At 42.0% G+C, this 17,225-nt stretch overlaps 2 protein-coding genes across 2 annotated transcripts; one reads left to right on the forward strand and one right to left on the reverse strand.

Annotated features, from left to right (window-relative positions):
- The first annotated feature begins 275 nt into the window (after positions 1–275).
- On the forward strand, positions 276–1,733 carry LOC131689463 (translation initiation factor eIF-2B subunit beta). The gene is made up of 4 exons (XM_058974563.1): positions 276–472; positions 539–625; positions 692–1,525; positions 1,587–1,733. The coding sequence occupies exons 1-4, from the start codon at positions 405–407 to the stop codon at positions 1,657–1,659; spliced, it is 1,062 nt and encodes a 353-aa protein (XP_058830546.1). The 5' UTR covers positions 276–404; the 3' UTR covers positions 1,660–1,733.
- On the reverse strand, positions 1,681–4,304 carry LOC131689455 (uncharacterized). Its single transcript, XM_058974552.1, has 4 exons — positions 4,202–4,304; positions 3,313–4,126; positions 2,799–3,260; positions 1,681–2,521 (listed from the first exon to the last, which is right to left on the reverse strand). The coding sequence occupies exons 2-4, from the start codon at positions 3,820–3,822 to the stop codon at positions 1,802–1,804; spliced, it is 1,692 nt and encodes a 563-aa protein (XP_058830535.1). The 5' UTR covers positions 3,823–4,126; positions 4,202–4,304; the 3' UTR covers positions 1,681–1,801.
- Positions 4,305–17,225: the final 12,921 nt, after the last annotated feature.

A 17,225-nucleotide genomic window follows, 5' to 3' on the forward strand; every position in this document is an offset into this window, starting at 1 on the left:
CATTTTCTAATTATCGTTAAATAACGTATAAAAGATCAAAAGCAGAAATTCGTATGTCTTTCCATTTTTCCGCAAAACAAAATCTCAAATATTGCTTGATTTTCCGCCGAATCCAGGAGAAGATTCTCTTTATACCCTCTCCTTGTGGCATAATGTAACTTGAAAATGAGGCTAATAATTTTGGTCAATCTTTACTCGGTTACGCCAGTGTGCGTCGATAAAACAGATTTGCAGTGCGTGCTTGCGTTTGTCATTTGACGGTTCAACTCGGTTTGTTGACATTTTCGGACAGCTTCAATTTTGTGTTTCTCCCGTTTTTATAATCAGATTTTGCACGCACAAACTGTTTCCAGTCGGAAATTGTTTCCGAAAAATTGTGTTCATCTACGATTAAATTTCTCGAAATGACGGGACCACAGGACCAGCGTCCAACCCCAGAAATTGCCCAGTTTATCCACGACGTCCGATTAAGGTAGGTTGAGTCATTTTAACTTTGCCACGAAAGCTGCACTTTCACAATACGATTCGCATTTTGCAGCAAAATTGTCGGATCCCATGAAATAACGTCCATTATTTTATCCCTGCTGAAGACCTTCATTAGCAAGTCGGAATGGTCAACGGCTGAGTGAGTAGAGAAACATTTTAACGTCTTTGAAATGAGATTAAAATTTCTTTCCCCCGTTCCGAAAAGACACCTAATGTCGCAGATCCGCCACCAGGGACGACTCCTGGTAGCAGCCCTCCCGCAGGACATCGTCATCGCAAACACCGTCCGAAGAATATTGAAAATAATCCGCGAAGAGTACGACACCGCCCAGCTGCGGGTACATTTTGACGACGCGCAGACATCCCTCTCGCTGCACAAGTTGGTCACTCAAACGAGCGAACAGAAACGGTGGGATTATTCGAAACCACAGGAGGGCCTAAAGGATGCACTGTTGGAACATTTAAGTGAGATTGAGACCGAGCTGGAAACCTGTTCGGATAATCTTTCCTCGCAGGCAACTGAACACATTCACTCGGCGGAACTGATTATGACGCTCGGGTATTCGAGGTCGGTGGAAAAGTTTCTGAAGAAAGCAGCCGAACATCGAACCATTGAGGTTATTGTGGCGGAGTGTGCTCCGGTTTGCAAGGGACATCAGCTGGCGGTTAGTTTGGGACGGGCTAAAATTCAGACGACGGTTATTGCGGATTCGGTCATTTTTGCGATGATGTCCCGGGTGAATAAGGTGATTATTGGGACGCATAGTGTGCTGGCTAATGGAGGGTTGAGGGCGATTTGTGGGGCTTATTCTTTGGCGCTGGCTGCGAAGCACTATTCGGTGCCGGTGATTGTTTTGGCGCCGACCTATAAATTGACGCCGGTTCATTTGTCCAACTATAATCAGGATGATTTTAATATTCTGGCTAATACTGAGGCGGTTATTCCGTACAGTTCGCCTGCGGCGAGGTTTGCCAAGGCGTACAATCCCGTGTTTGATTACGTGCCGCCGGAACTGGTGACGCTGTTTATTACGAATACGTGAGTACCAACATCGTACTTTGGAACTAATTTGGAAGATTGATCTTTTTCTAATTCGCAGGGGTGGCAACGCTCCGTCCTACGTCTACCGATTGCTGAGTGAACTTTACCATCCGGACGATAACGAACTATAAACAATTATCTTACACACAAGCGGCAGAAACATAACTAGGACCTTTATTAATAAATTTCTTTTGCTACGTTACAAGTTTGGTATGTATTCTAAAAATAAATTCATTCCGAATTCCGTGTAATGAAACGATTTCTTTTTTGTGGTCAACCACTGTTATCGCCTTGAACGGGAACCTCCTTTTTGGACCACAACTTGGCAGCTGCCTTGTAGGTCGTCAAATTGTAAAATTTGGACAGTTTCCGATTCGGTGATTTACTCAAACTCTCGCTGGACGTCCGATTGGAGGAATCTTTCGACTTACCGCTGTAGATCGGTTTCATCTTGAAGCTTTCCTGATTTTCAACGATACGGCAACGTACCAATTGCTGCTCGGAACCGCTCTTGGCCATGTTCAGTACCGTCGGATTGTTCTGGATTTGTACCCGGGGTGGCTTGGGAAAAGAATTCACCCGGCTCAGAATGGGAGTCGAAGTGGCTTTCGCCTTAATCGTGGCAGCCGCCCCGGCGCTCAATTCTCGATCAACTTCCGGCAGTGCAGCCTTCTCCGAATCATCCTCGGAATCGGTGATCGTAGACGAGGCGGATGATGTGATTGAAACGGGCGAGTGGACAACGTCCGTCCGGTCCAGCTTGGTCGGCTGTGTTGCTTTTGCTCCGGTGGGGTCGATCCCGTTGCGGACGATGATGTCCTTCTCGGAAACGGCTTTCATGTTGGCTTGATGGATTTTGGTGGCCGCGTAGTTAACCGGAAGCAGTTGAAAGGAGGATGGGGCTGTGGGGACCTTCTGTGATTGACTGATCAGAACGAGGCTGCGGCTACGGGATGGGGTCACCTCGATGATGCGGATCCGGTAGTACAGTACCTGAAAAGAGGATATCAGATTATGCCATTTTAGCTTGATCCCGAATTTGGGAAGGGACAGAATCCGATTTAGTTTCGCCTGGATTAGTTCATTCTAAAATTAACCTCCCCGCCCAGCGTGATCACAATTGTAAAAACATCAAATTTCTATCCGTCCATCGACCGGATTACTATCAGGTGACATTCGTGGGCGGTATCAGCGTTTCGCCGCGATAAGGCAAACAGAAATTATCCAAGACGATAAAATAGCTCGTTATCAATTCCCACCCGCACCTTACCTTCTCCTTCGTCATGAACCGCATCGCTTCCTGGATGGATATCTTGGCGCAATGTCCATCCTTCAAAAAGTCCGAATCGCACTCGGAATGACACGGGAACCGTTGCACCAACAGCTTAGCACTTTCAATCGGCGAATACAGTTCCAGCTCAAACGCGAACTGACCACTGATCTTCGATTTTTTAGTCGCACAAATCACTGTCCAAATGCTTCTAAGACTGTTCTGATCGTAGATCTGGTACACGTTGAAGTACTCCCCATAAGCACGAATCACGTAGTACGCAATGACGGACTGTAGTTGGATACAGCGTTGACTATCGGCGGAGTAGTTCCACGTGAGAACAATATCCGGTGAACTGTACACCTTATCCCGATGCTCGGTGACACAATGCTCGATCCAGTCCTTTTCGCAGTCCTTCCAGCGACAGTTCTCCCACACCTTCCCCATAAAACAATCGATTTGCTAGAACCAAAAAAATCATCATTATCAACAACTGCCCTAATATCAACCTCACCTTAAACCCGCACCGATCCTTATGCCAAAACAGCAAATCCAGCGGCAGTCTAACCGGACACCCCCGCGCGCTATGATCGCACGGAAAATGAACCTTTCCGGCGATCGCTTCCAGCGTATAATTCCGCATATCGGTCATCTTTTTCGGACACAGCGGACAACAGCTAACCCTGGCCGCACAACGCGAACAGATACTGTGCCCAGTTTGACACAGAAAAATCGGACCATGCAACGGTTGGGCACAGGCCGGACACTTCAGCTCACCCACAATACTGTCGTAATGATGCAGGGTGATACTGAACGTACCATCGTTGTAGATTAGGGCTTTTCGTTTGTCACCGATGCCGACGCCGCCGGTATCCTGTCCGGATAGCGAGGTCGGTGCTTCCAGGGTGGCCGTTGAAGATGACGATGTCGATGCACGGTCCGAGCTTGCCTGGGGCGATCGGAGGTATTTGTTCACATGGACGGCTTTTACGACCGTTAGGATTGGTTCACTTGGTGAGGACATGCCGCTTGAGGAAGTTCTGTCAGCGTACTGCGACAGGTTTGAGTAATATATCTTTTTTTTCTCGTTTTGGCACAAGTTGGGTTATCTTATCAGTCTAATCGAGGACTTTGCGGTGCGGTCTTCAGTTATAGAAATTGTTCGAACACACAGCAATGACGAAGGCGTACTGTCGCTGCTTTCCGATTCCGCTTTTTCGCGCTTCAACCGATGCATGGTGGAATGTGGTCTGCTAGGGTGGTGCGAGTAGGTATGAAACTATCAATCGGCATCGTAGATAGCGGGAAGGGGAAATGTTGGCACCATTCTAGAACGAAACAAAACGTCGTCAACGATGGAAACAACTAATGGGATTTACGTTGGATAAGAGTTAAGCCGTTACCATTCTTTGTGGTGAAATTTTGCTTGTTTGAAGACACTTTGTAGCGTCGGTTAGTTGTTGGTGGTATGCATTGTTCGAACTGTGCTTGGGCGTAGGTCAATATCTGTTTAGTTGTGGAATGTGATAAACGGTTAATAGTTTCAAATATATCGTTCATACATACCCATTCTATTGTACCTGAAAAAATTATTTAAATGGATATGATCACTTGTTTGTTTGGTTGCCATGCGTACCCGTTTCATGTTCCACACGTGGCTTTCGTTCAGCGTGTTTCTCATTAGTGGGTACAAACATTTGCACCCACTGTCTCAAAGCATTTCTCGGGTTGTTTTTCAAAAAGGTGTAACGCAATGTTAAAGCATTCTTCCGGAGGATGTAGGGGAGGTGAGCGCACGTTAATTCAATCAACATATCTTTTATACAAAACTTTGAGGGAACACGGATCCACGTGTTTCAGAACATTAGTATCGCTGGGCAAATACATTCCAAAATGCATATAATTTTATTCGTTAGTTTATTACGAATCGCTCAAGTGTACCAACATGTCTCAACGGCAAAGACACACTTGAGAACTGAAAAAAGAGAGTAGGATCACCACTGAAAATCTGTCGACGATTACAGCATGAATAAAATGCTGCTGTTCATCTCTGTTTGCATTTCGAACGCCGGGGTAGATTTTTATTGGACTATTGCCGTTGTAACGGGCAGGCAATAGTCTAATAATGCTGCCTAAGCTCGCCTCCTACCAACAGAAGACAAAAGATTAGTCAGTAAGATTTTAGGCCTGTTTCTAATGACCCTTCCACATCTAGTTTCCCGATCTGTATATTTTCCATCCTTGCTCTCACTTGAGTACTATGGCTTTAAATTTGCATAACTTTCCATACTCAGCAATCTCTAGCTAATTGAATGTCGTTAAAAAGTAAAAAATAAATGTGACTTCATATTACTGCCGTTCTACGCATAATCGTCCCATGTTACTTTTTGATCATTTTCACTTTCTTTCTTCAAACAGCCCTTTTTGATGTATATTTTCAGAAAATACATCTAAATCATACAGTTTGTTTGAAGATTCCGTGAAAAAATACCAAATCTGGCTGTCCCATAGTAAAAATTCTGCGCAGAATAGGGATCTTTAGGGGTGTGCGGGTTAAGGCATATTCTGATGCAGATTAGTACCGTGAGTTATTATCTCAGTCCTTTTTCAATTTTTTTGGCCCGAAACTGTTGAAAAAAAACATTTTTTAGTTTGTTTCCTTTTAGGAACATAACACATCCAAACCCATGCGACTTGCACGACTCCATAGCTTGCCTTATCAGATCTACCATAGTTTGCAGATTAAACTTGGGATGGCAGGCTGCTAGCGGATTGCAAAAGTACCAGATCATGCTATGTGGGGTGCAGACTCGGTAAACAATGAGGTGAACGAGATATTTGCAGATACGTCATTTAGTAGGACAACTGTCAGTTTGTTGGTTGAATTTAATTTGTTTTTTTTTTTAATTTAAAAATCAGAAAAGAATACTTAAGGTTTAAGAATGATATGAGTGTACTCGTAAGGACACCCGCTATTAACACATATGAAAAACTTTTCCAAATTAAAGATCCCTATTTTGGAGGAACACGAATCCACGTATATCAGAACCAGTGTGGCCATTTTCGCATGACGTCGAATCAGTGGATTAAAAAATTTGTAGTTTAACTCATCCAGCACCCGAAGAAATTTTTTTCCTGGAATTATCAAGTTATGAACACCGACTCCGTTTTATACTTGGCCGGCGAGCAGAGAGAAATTTTTATCGGTGTATGAAAGAGAGAAGCATGAATGAGCTGTGCTGCATAAACCTCGGCTTTAACTTGATAGCTAATAAAAATCTTATGGTTAAATAGCTTAACGACGTGTTCAGGATATCATCCAAACTACATATGGAATGGTGTTACCGTATGGGTTATAGTACTTGTATAGTTTATTTTTATTAGGGATGAGCGAAAAACCGACCTTCATCCCGCCTCTGAAGCGGACCCTACACCAGCAGGAATATTGCCACTGACATATGAACAAGCATATGGGGGATAGACCACTAGTGAAAAATTGTTCCCAAACCTGAGGGATAACCCACCAGTAAATGAGTGATTGGGACTGTGAATAAAAGGTGGAGCTAGTGTTCTGGGAAAATTGTCGGATCGATGTTTTTTGAGGGAATTCCCTCATAGTGTTACGTCTGTTAGTCTGTGGTGTAAGGTCATTCTGAAAATACTGATTCTGTTGAATTTAAATGTGATTGATGGATGGAAGCAGTCTTGTCAATATATTTGTTGACAAAATTTCCGCCTCGTGTAGGGTCCGCTTAAGAAGTAATTGGCTCGAAAGGGTGTACGGAATCAAATCGCGTAACTTTAAAATTTCTGCTACTTTTTTCACTAGCTATTTTCTATTAAATTTTGGATGAAATTAGTTTAATGTGTATTTGTGTGATTTTCGCCCTCACTTTGTAAGTAAGAGTTTCCCCACTACTTGGGTTCTTGATTGCCCAGCGGACCCTATTTGTCAGGGAGGCCTAAAGGGTGAACACGAAATTATTGCGACTCCGAAAATGTCATGCCAATTTTCTTACAATGTTTAAAATCAAACCAAATTTTTAGGGTAGTTTTATACATATATTTACTTCAAAAATCAAAAGAAAGTTAATCGATGGAGCGTTGAGTGTAAAATTGAACGCATTTTCGCTTGATGCCCTCCATCAATGTCTTTACAGTGTCATCCGGTACCAGTTTCTCATTTTTTTTCCATTTTCTTAACACGTCCTTCTCGCCTTTGACTGTCTTCTTGCTCTTCCGAAGTTCCCGCTTCATCATTGCCCAGTACTGTTCCACCGGGCGCAGTTCCGGACAGTTTGGCGGATTCATGTCCTTTGGAACAAAGTGGACAGAATTGGCCTCATACCACTCCAGGACACTTTTAGAATAGTGACATGATGCCAAATCTGGCCAAAATAGCGGAGCTTCGTCGTGCTGCTGCAAGAACGGCAAAAGGCGCTTCTCGAGGCACTAGATCTCGCCATTTACTGTGCCCTTTGTCACGAAAGGCTCACTTCTCAGTCCGCAAGAGCGAATGGCCTGCCAAATGAGATATTTGGAGGCGAACTTCAACATTTTCTTCTTCTTAAATTTGTCGTCCACATAGAACTTGTTCTTGCCAGTAAAAAACTCCAACCCCGGAATTTGCTTAAAATCGGCTTTTATATACGTTTCGTCGTCCATCACACAGCAGCCATATTTTGTCAGCATCTTCTCGTAGAGCTTCTGTGCCCGAGTTTTAGCCGTCGATTGTTGCCGCTTATCGCGGTTTGGGAAGTTCTGTACCTTGTATGTATGTAGTCCAGCTCTCTTATTTGCATTCTGGACGTAGCTCTGCGACATGCCGATCTTTTTAGCCAAATCACGGCTTGAGACGTTGGGATTTGCTTTAATCATCCTCTTCATCTTTCCCTCCGTCTTTTTGTTCTCCGGTCCCGGTTTTCTTCCAGCTCCTTTGCCGTGGTCCAACGTCAACCGCTACTGGAACTGCTTCAACACTCTGGAGACGGTTGAATGGTGAATGTTCAACATTTTTCCCAACTGCCGGTGCGACTGGTCAGGAAATTCCAGGTGTTTGGAAAGAATTTGTTCTCTCGACTCGCGTTGGTTCACCTCCATTTTCGTTGAATCGAAAAACACGACTTCAAGTTTGACAGTATGTAAACAATACACATCAATGAGAAAGTGCAAAATTTGGTTTATTTTTACCCAATGGTAAAAAAGTTATGCCCTGTTGAATGTGTCGCAATAATTTCGTGTTCACCCTTTATGTGCTCTTACCAGAATTTCGAACATAAAACAAAAAGGAAAACAAATAAACATTCAATTTTACCCGTTTTATTCTCCGCTTCCACTCTCCTCCTCTGTTAACTACTGCTGTCGCATTTTTGCAACTTTTACCATAATTTGAACAGCCGAGCACACGGCAAATTCATTTTTCGCTGAAATCTCAGTAAAAGCCCTTATTGTTTGCTGAGATTTGGAAGATATTTCGCTAAAAATTAGCAAAGAAATTCCACTTTTCCGAGATATCAGTATAAACATTAACGGATTGCTCGGCTGTGCGGGAAATTGCCGAGGTCAACTAAGTGTGCTGCTACTGCTACTGGTTTCTTTCAACCGACCGGGTCTACAATGACCGAATTCACCTTGATGGTTTCTATTAGCTGCTCCGGCAGCGGTCCGTTACAATTAGCTAAGTTGGGTGAGCTTGACTCTTTTGTTGGTAACTTCCTAGCGACGTTGGTGACGAATCACCGGATTCCCGTGCTCCTCGCAAGGAATCACAGCAGACACCGCAGTCTTCTTACCAGGTGGAGCAGTTGTCCTACCTGCTTCCCTTGCTTCTTGACTGTTAGCTTAAAAGGAGAGCCAGGCACGTTCGATTTATACTCTACAACGGGAAAGACGGGTGCGTCGGATCCTTAGCCGGGGAAGCGGAAACTCTTTTGAACTTATCCGGCGCCATGTGTCTCACCCGGCGCCCAAATCACGTGCCGATACTGTTGACAGGTATCCTTCGACGACGACAAACCACCTCAGTGCATAGCTGTCATCGCACATGCGCAACCAAGACAGTACACTTTTTTTAGCGAAAGGAGAGCGGTGTCCTATCAAAACCCCATGATACGTGTGGACAAATGTTCAACAAGAATTACTACACCTATTTGCATGAACATAACCGTTCACAAACGCGAAAATGAACAAAAATTTACATCAAAACAGCGGTGAGCAGAGCGTAAACAAATACACTCTACGGAGTGTATACACAAAAATTGGTATATTTTCACCCCGTGCTGAATTGTTACCCTGCAAAGTTACAAATTGTGAAAGACCATTTTTTTACCTAAAATCCGGATCCGGATTAGCGAGAAGCTGGGAACTGGGTCATTAAGCTATATATAGTTTTCCGTTCCATTCGATAAATTTTAGGTCCAATATACATAACATTATTTCAAAAAATAATTCGTTATAATACGTAAAAACGATTTTTTTTGTTTTTTAAAATAAATCTTATGTAAACTTGGCAACCATACATAGGAAAACTGCGATTGTTTACATCTGGCCTATCAAGACAACACCCAAAATGGAAAAAAAAACTATATGCATTGGATGGTGTTTATGTCAAATAAAAATAACCCTGAGGGAAAACCGAGAAAACATCTATTAATTTTTTCTGACAGGGCGTCATTTGTCGTGAAATTCGATATGTCAAATGCTTCTGATAGTGTCAAATCCAGACTGTCAACATATTTCTTTACTTTATATTTAAATTTTATTTTCACGTTTCCTGAGTTGGAAAAACATTGTTGCAATCACGAAAATCCGCTTTATCGATGTATGTAATAAAACAAGATTTTTTTTTCTCATTTAATGACCCAATTGTCCAATCTCCGGTAAGTCATGTTTTTAACCCTTTCATGCCCAACTTTTTTTTCTCGTGCATGTAGGGTTTCAAAACTATTTTGCCTTGAAAACGGTGGGGTCAAGAAACACGAAAAGTCTTTTTTCATAAATATAGGTGCTTCCCTCGCAGTGCTAGAAGCTGTTCAATTTAAACCTTCCAATGCTCAATACAATTCTGCTAGAAAATTTACAATAATCCAATTGCGTGGAAAATGTAGCCAAAGACAGTCTAAATTGATAAGTTTTATCAATTTTCAATAATATTGCAACATAACGAAGATATCTTGAACGTTTTTTCAAAACGTCATATCTGCAATGAGTTACTCTCTTTGTTTACTTTCTCTTCTGTTAATAATTCGGTCACTTTAACATTTATCCCTCAGCTCTTTGCATAATATTATATAATATAATATTATATGAAAAATTCATTGTCCGTCGTCAACGTAAGCTGTTCTTGGCAGCACTGCTCCATCCAATCAGACTAATTGCAATAACTCCAGTTCTAGAGCTGGTCCTTGAAACTAATAATACTCAAATGAAAGACAATAGTCATATTTATTAGCCTTACTTGTTTTTGTGAGCAAAAATAGCATCAGCGGTCTTTGCGATGCTGTGAAGTCTAAAAGTGCTGAAACTCACGGAGAGTCCACGTCGTGATTCATCAGCTTTGCAACAAAAGTTGCCTGTTGTATTTTCCGCCGTTGTTCCAACGTATCAAGGATGGGCAGCTTGCAGCGGTCAGCATGTGGCGGTAGATTTAACGAGTCACACCACGGAAGATCTCTTAATGCGATCCGAATGAATCTTCTCTGTACACGTTCAATTCTAAGGCTCCATGTCATTTGACACGGAAATTAGAGGAGAGAGAAGATCTCAAGAATAAGGCGTAAAAGCAAGCAATATAAATATTTCCAGCAGTGTGGGTAAGTGAACCTCTTGGAAATTTTTGAGATGAATTCCAGGCGCTAGCTTCTGCTATCAATGCTGCGTGATGGTCATGAAGGTTTAACTGAGAACGCCAAAAAAGCGGCCATCTTGGAAAACAAAAAACGCAGTTTGTTCGCAAACCGTTGAAATTTTTTTCATGAAAATGAATCAATGTATTCGGGGCATTGGTAGAGTATGTAAGTAGGGGTTTGCTCACTACTCGGGTTCTTGTTTGTCCGACGAACCCTTCTTTTCAGGGCGGCATAGGTGCTCCTACCGGAATTTCGGATTTTCGTAGCACAACAAACTAATGGAACAAAAATAAATAAATTTAATTTTACCGTCTTTATTTCCTCCAACTCTCTCCACTGCTGCTGATCTGCTACTCTACTGCTGGGCGGAAAGGCGGGTGGTCTCGTCCTACCGGCCGGGACAGCAACGGCCGAGTTCTCCCAATTTGGGTTGACTGCTCCGGCAGTGGTTCTTGACAATTAGCTAGGGAGGTGAGCTTTGCTCTTTTGTTGAAACCTCCCTAGCGACGGGGCGAATAATCGCCGGGTCCACTCACTCGCCGTGAGTGGCCCAGGTAGACACCGCAGTGACCTACTTCAGGTGGATCCGCTGCCCAACCTGCTTCGCTCTCCTTGACGGTTAGCAGTGGAGGAGAGCTAGGCTCGTTCGGCTGATGCTCCACTGCGAGAGCGGCTTGGCGACTTCTGGGTTCTTGGTGGTTAGCCAGGGAATCGAGTGGCTCCTTTACGATTAGATTCCCTAATCGGTGACCCGACACCAGACCAGAGTTCGGCGGGACTTCTTTCGCTTAGAGGTCTTCGGCTTGCTCGCTGCAGCCTTCGATGGTTTGGTGGCCTTCTCAGCCGGTTTATTAGCGGCAACCTTTGACTTTTCGGACTTCCCTTCACCACCACCAGCGTTTTTCTTCTTCTCTCCAGCGGTAGCCAATTCCTTCGGTTTCTTTTCGGTCTTTTTTGGAAGCAGAATGGCATGTTAGGACGCACACCGCCCTCGGGAAATCGTCACGCTGGAGAACAATTTGTTCAGCTCTTCGTCATTTCGAATGCCCAGCTGCAGATGACGGGTAATGATCCTAGTCTAATACCTGCCAGCTCCACTACTTCGGCGGCATGATATTCCATCACTGCTACCAGGTAGACGGGTGCTCCTTCACCGACACACTCGACGTAGTGACCCTTTCTCAGCAAACAATGGATTCGACCGACAAGACGTACCGGTGTAGCCAGCACAACACACGAAAGATGCCGCACTCAATTTACGTTCGATGCTAAAGAGGCCGGCCATCGAACAAAAATAGTTTACTTCCATCGTCATAAAGGTGGAGCTAGTCGGACTCGCTTGTAGGCGAGTTGTACGAACCAATCGTGGTGTAGATAATTACTGCTTTCACAAAATCCATTATTTTCGTTATTTTTAATAATTGAACATTCTACAGAATTGGCTAAAAATCGTTGTCCATATTTCATATCAGATAGCGCAAGAATCTAATGTTTTGGTGCAACAGCAGCTAATTACGTACAAAAAAGAGAAAAATTTTGGTCGAAAATTTTGAAACGGTGCCCCTATCTTGATTGGTTAAAAATATTCTACTTCAAATTGAATTTTGCAACATCAATAAACTTCTACTTGGCTTCATTAAATATTCAGAGAATCTTTTCGTGTTACGTCGGTAATGTAAAGAAGCGCTCTAGTTCAGCACGGTTTACTGCAATCTGACATCTGAATACGGTTATATAAGGTTGAAACAGAACAATCGGTGAGTATCGTAACCAAGTCCAATGCAACCTTCGAAATAATCCCTTCACATTCTGGAAAATAAATTATGTATAACAGAAAACATTACGGGGGTATTCCAGAAATTGTCTATGTACGAGACAAAGGTTCGCATCCGCAGCCAAGTCGGTGGATGTATTTTCACATCCTTAATGTATTTACCAGCCCTCTTGGCTAACCATCCTTGAAACATTGCTAACGTTTAATATCAGCCTCCACCATCCTAATGTAAATGATATACTCTGTCGCAACTAAACTATATGACTAAAGTTCTGGTAAAGTTTGTTTGCAATAAAATTTGCCCCTAAAATTTCCACCTAGGGGTCCGTCTTGTTAGAATTTGTACCCTACCTTCCAGCGTATATGAAACGCCAACCGGTATCCCTCAAGGAAGTCACCTAGGGCCACTTATCTTTCTCCTAATCATCAATGATCTTTGCACCCGCATCAAGTCTGGAAAAAACTACTCTATGTTGAGGATATGAAAATCTTTCGTTCAATTGTCTCAGGACTGGACTCTGCTATGCTCCAAGATGATATTGAGGAGTGGTGCTTGCTGAATGGCAACAATGTTGACTGTCTCGACATTCTTTCAAGAATTAGTTTGTTTCTTTTCGTGATATAAAGCTTCGTCCGCATCTGTGGATTCCTAGGTACCGTAAATAATATGGCCAGAATAATCCGATACAGGTGTTGGCAAATTCAAAGAAATTCCTCTACAGGGTCCGATACTCGCAGCGTAATCAACTTCAGACCGTTCGCGCAGTTGTCGCACTGGCATCCGCTGTCTATAAATTGGCTGAATGACAGCTCGGGGTATTAAGACTTCTGACAGCTCATTTACAACCACTCAAACCAAAGGAAATTGGTTTGTTTTCATCAGGAAATAGCTAACCTCAATCGATTGATGCAGTGCAAAATATTTTGTTTTCATCACGAAATAATTCAGCATCTTTTCTTTTTCAACGGGAATAGAAAAGTCAATTGTTTACAAGCGTACAAAAGCATTTTGGCAAAATTAAACGCAAAAAAAGTGATCTGTGATGGAATTTAAAAGATGGAGTTGCTTCGCTTTACCGAAAGCGGTCAAATTCCGAACATCGTGTTTTCTGATTTCTGTTTTCAAATTCAGCAATTCGTAAACTCTCAAAGCTTAGCTTGACCCACCGTTCATACGAGAATTTCAGTTATCGGTTGATCACCAGGAGGCAGCATCCGCTGCAAATAATGGTTTTGGCCGCTGTAACCGTAGATGGGTGCTCTCCATGAACATGAATAGTTTGGACATAGTTCAAACGATTTCTAGAATATATGTTGGTATAAAATCAATCTACGGAAGATGTCAAAAGTTGTTGTAAAAGTACTTTGATTTTTTTTTTTTGATTGTACACGCCCAACGGTTAGGTTCTCATTTCCAAACGTACTATTTATACAAATTGGCCTGTTTTTTGCAGATTTATAGCACAACAAATTAAGTATCATTATAAAATATAACACAGATGTTAAAAGTGTCTAAAAACTACCTGCTGCAATTTTTTCAGTTGCTATGTTGTTCACAGCGAACCATAATCAATTTTTATAACCGATTTTTTATTTTATTTATCATTTTGGTTCATTTCATTGGTCGGCACTTTAATAATTGCATTGAAAAATCAAAGTAGTTTCGAAGTCCATATTTTAAATTTGCTTTATTGGTTCGCCAATTTGTGGTAAAACCGCAATCTTGTATTCAGTTACATAAAATACCTTGAACGCACATACATTATCTACATTTCTTCATTGAATACAGATTGAGTTATTAAAACATATTAAAACAAAACAGATATTCAACCAAATCATCTGGCAGCTCTGCTCACTTCCATCATCATCTGCTCGCGCCAACGCGGTAGAGAGCCGAGCGCACACTCTCGCGCGCGCTGTTTGCAATGTACTTCGTCTGTTACCGAAATTGTTCGTTCATTTCACCCGCGATCGCGTTACGCGTCGGTTTCTTTTTTTTATCAGAGACGCAGTTCTCATCCATCCGGTTTTCCAAACATTATTCGTAGATCACGTATCACAGTTTGGAAGTACCGTACGCGAAGTGTCGGGTGTTTTTTTCGCAATGCGAAAAGTGCAAATTCGATCGCCAATTATCAGCTGGATTAGTGCGTTGATTTTATCGCCAATTCGGTGTCCCACCGCGGTGTAATTAAGAAAAGTGCTGCTGCACTCCCAGTGCATAATGTGCGATGGAAAATGGAAAAAGATCTTGTAGAAGATCAATTTTGTTTGCCACATAAAAGCAGAGTAAAGTGATTTAAAGTGTAGATTTAAAGTTTGCGAAAAATCAGCCATTTTCGACGCGCGACATGTTCGATCGTGATCATGCGCGTGCGGCTGTAGTTGTGAAGCGCTCCATCGAAAGCTGAGAGTGAGCTGTGCGGCCAAATAGGGAGAGAGAAAAAAAAGAGTACGGTGAGTTCATCCATCAGTGTTCGGATGATTTACCGGGCTCATGAGTGTCATCATCGCAGTAGGCTGACGGTGCGTGTTGTCGAGGTGGAGAAAATAAAAGCGTTTGATGGTGGTGTTGCCAGTTGTGCTATTGCGAAATCAGTTGGTCGGGGGAAATGAAAAAATGTGATTTTAAAGCAGAGTATCGTGTTTGTGTGTGTGTGTTTATTTGCAGAAAATGGATTTTTTGGGAATCCGTATTCGAAGGAGCTGAATGTGCTTGCTAGCTGTTACTCGAGGTAAGCACGTTTCAGTGATTGATAGGGAACATGAATGAGATTTTTTGAGCTTACTATTTTTTTAATATATCTACAATGTTGTAAATAAATGCCCACAACATCGCTGAATTTATGACCACACATACTCAACTCAGCTCGGTAATTTCCGCACATCTGAACAGTCGGTAAAATTTTTCAGCTGATAGATCAGCAAAGTGTCTTAAATGTACTGATTTTCAGCAATAACTTTTTCGAGCTTCAGTAAGAAAAACGTCTTTTCTACTGAGATCTTGGTAAAAGCTTTGTTAGCTGATTGCTCGGCTGTGTAAAAATCGGTGAATTTAACAAAATTAAGTGTGCGAAAATAAAGCTTCAAACGGAATAAGTTTAGCCGGCAATGTACGGTATCCATAAATACGATGGCAATTGCAATCACTTCGGATTTTGTTTCATATGCATTGATGCTTCTTTGTGTCTAGTCACTAGAAGTTTGATGTAACTTTGAATGACGTTGACCAAGACAAAAAAAATGTAAGGCCGAAAAGTTAATTATTTCGGCCATTCCCAACAATTCTCAATGCTTTTTAGAAATGCAAATATACTTCAAACTAATCCAATGCTAATCTTTACTAATCCATTCAAAATAAGAAATAATAAATTCATTTAATCAAAAAAAGATGAATAATCGTTCCCCACGTTGGACCTCGAGAAATACCGACAGTATAAAATATCATTTGGCAACTGTGCCTCATTTTCCTGTACGTTCCATTGCGCGCGCCTGCGCAGAGAGCTCACACTACCTCAGTCGCTCAGGCGCAGAGATGTCAGATTTGCAGACAAGTCTGCAAATTCGCAGACTTTTAATTTAAGCTGCAGATTTTTTCGATGACGCAGATATTTGCAGATTTTCTAGTTTGGTTGCAGATATTTGCAGATTTTTTAGTTTTGTTGCAGATATTTGAATATAAAGACTTTTGGTTACACTAGCTTTCCTGACATTTTTGTTCTTCCCAGACTTTTAAAATTATTATTGCAGACATTTGAAAAAAGTACCTGGCATCTCTGCTCAGGCGTTGCGCGCATCGGTACCAAGATTAATTTTTTTTTTCGTTTAGTCGACCCTCGATCAGGCTGCGGTTTGTTTCATGTTTTTAAAGCCGCAATCATCCGCCTAGTTTCCTAAAAATAATTCGTAGGACAGCTATCACAGTCCGCAATTATAGTACGTGAAGTTTTGTGATGTTTTCTCTACATACGAAAAACGCGAACTCGATCGCGAATTGTCAGAAGGATTAGTGCATTGTTCTCGTCACAAAGTCGGCACCCAATCGTGGTGCAATGAAGAAAGTGCTGTCTGCACTTCAAGTGTATAAGAAGATCAAAATGTTTCACCAAAAAAAGCAGAGTAGTGTTGTGGTAAAGTGTAGGTTTAAAGTTTGCAAAATATCAGCCATTTTGCACGCGCGACATGTTCGATCATGATCAAATGCGTATACGACTGTGGCTAATTCTCTCGCTCACAGAAGCTGAGCGAGCTGCGGAGCAAATACGGCGACAAAAAAGCACGACGAGTTCATCCGGTGTTCGGATGGATTGGCGTGCTCGTGAGTGTCATCGCAGTAGGTTGTGCCGTTGTTGGAAGATAGAGAAAATTTAAAGTGTTTGTGTCGATGCTGTCAGATGTGTATCTGGGTTGCCGGCAATATTGCAGGAAAAATAGTGTTAGGATTTAAAAAGCTGGTTTCTTAAAGCGGACTATGGGAAAGTGTTTCTGTGTGCTGTTTAGCAGAAATGGAAATTTGTGAGAATCTATCTTCGAAGGAGCTGAACGAGTTTGCTGTTTATCGAGGTAAATGGAAACTCAACAAACAATTTAGCTAGACAATTGCTTGAATAGCTCTTGCTCAGCTTATTCTCCTGTATCAAAGGCTTACATATTAGGTGAATCTCCAATTTAAAACGGAATATACTTACATGTTTTTGTCTGGTATCAACACAAACTAAAGCGTTTATATTTTATATTATACCTTTTCAATTTTATTTAATATTTTTCTTTAAAGGATGTTTCTCAATAAAATAAAACAAGCAAAAC

Source organism: Topomyia yanbarensis, chromosome 1 (assembly GCF_030247195.1).
Source record: "Topomyia yanbarensis strain Yona2022 chromosome 1, ASM3024719v1, whole genome shotgun sequence".
Classification (NCBI taxonomy): domain Eukaryota; kingdom Metazoa; phylum Arthropoda; class Insecta; order Diptera; family Culicidae; genus Topomyia; species Topomyia yanbarensis.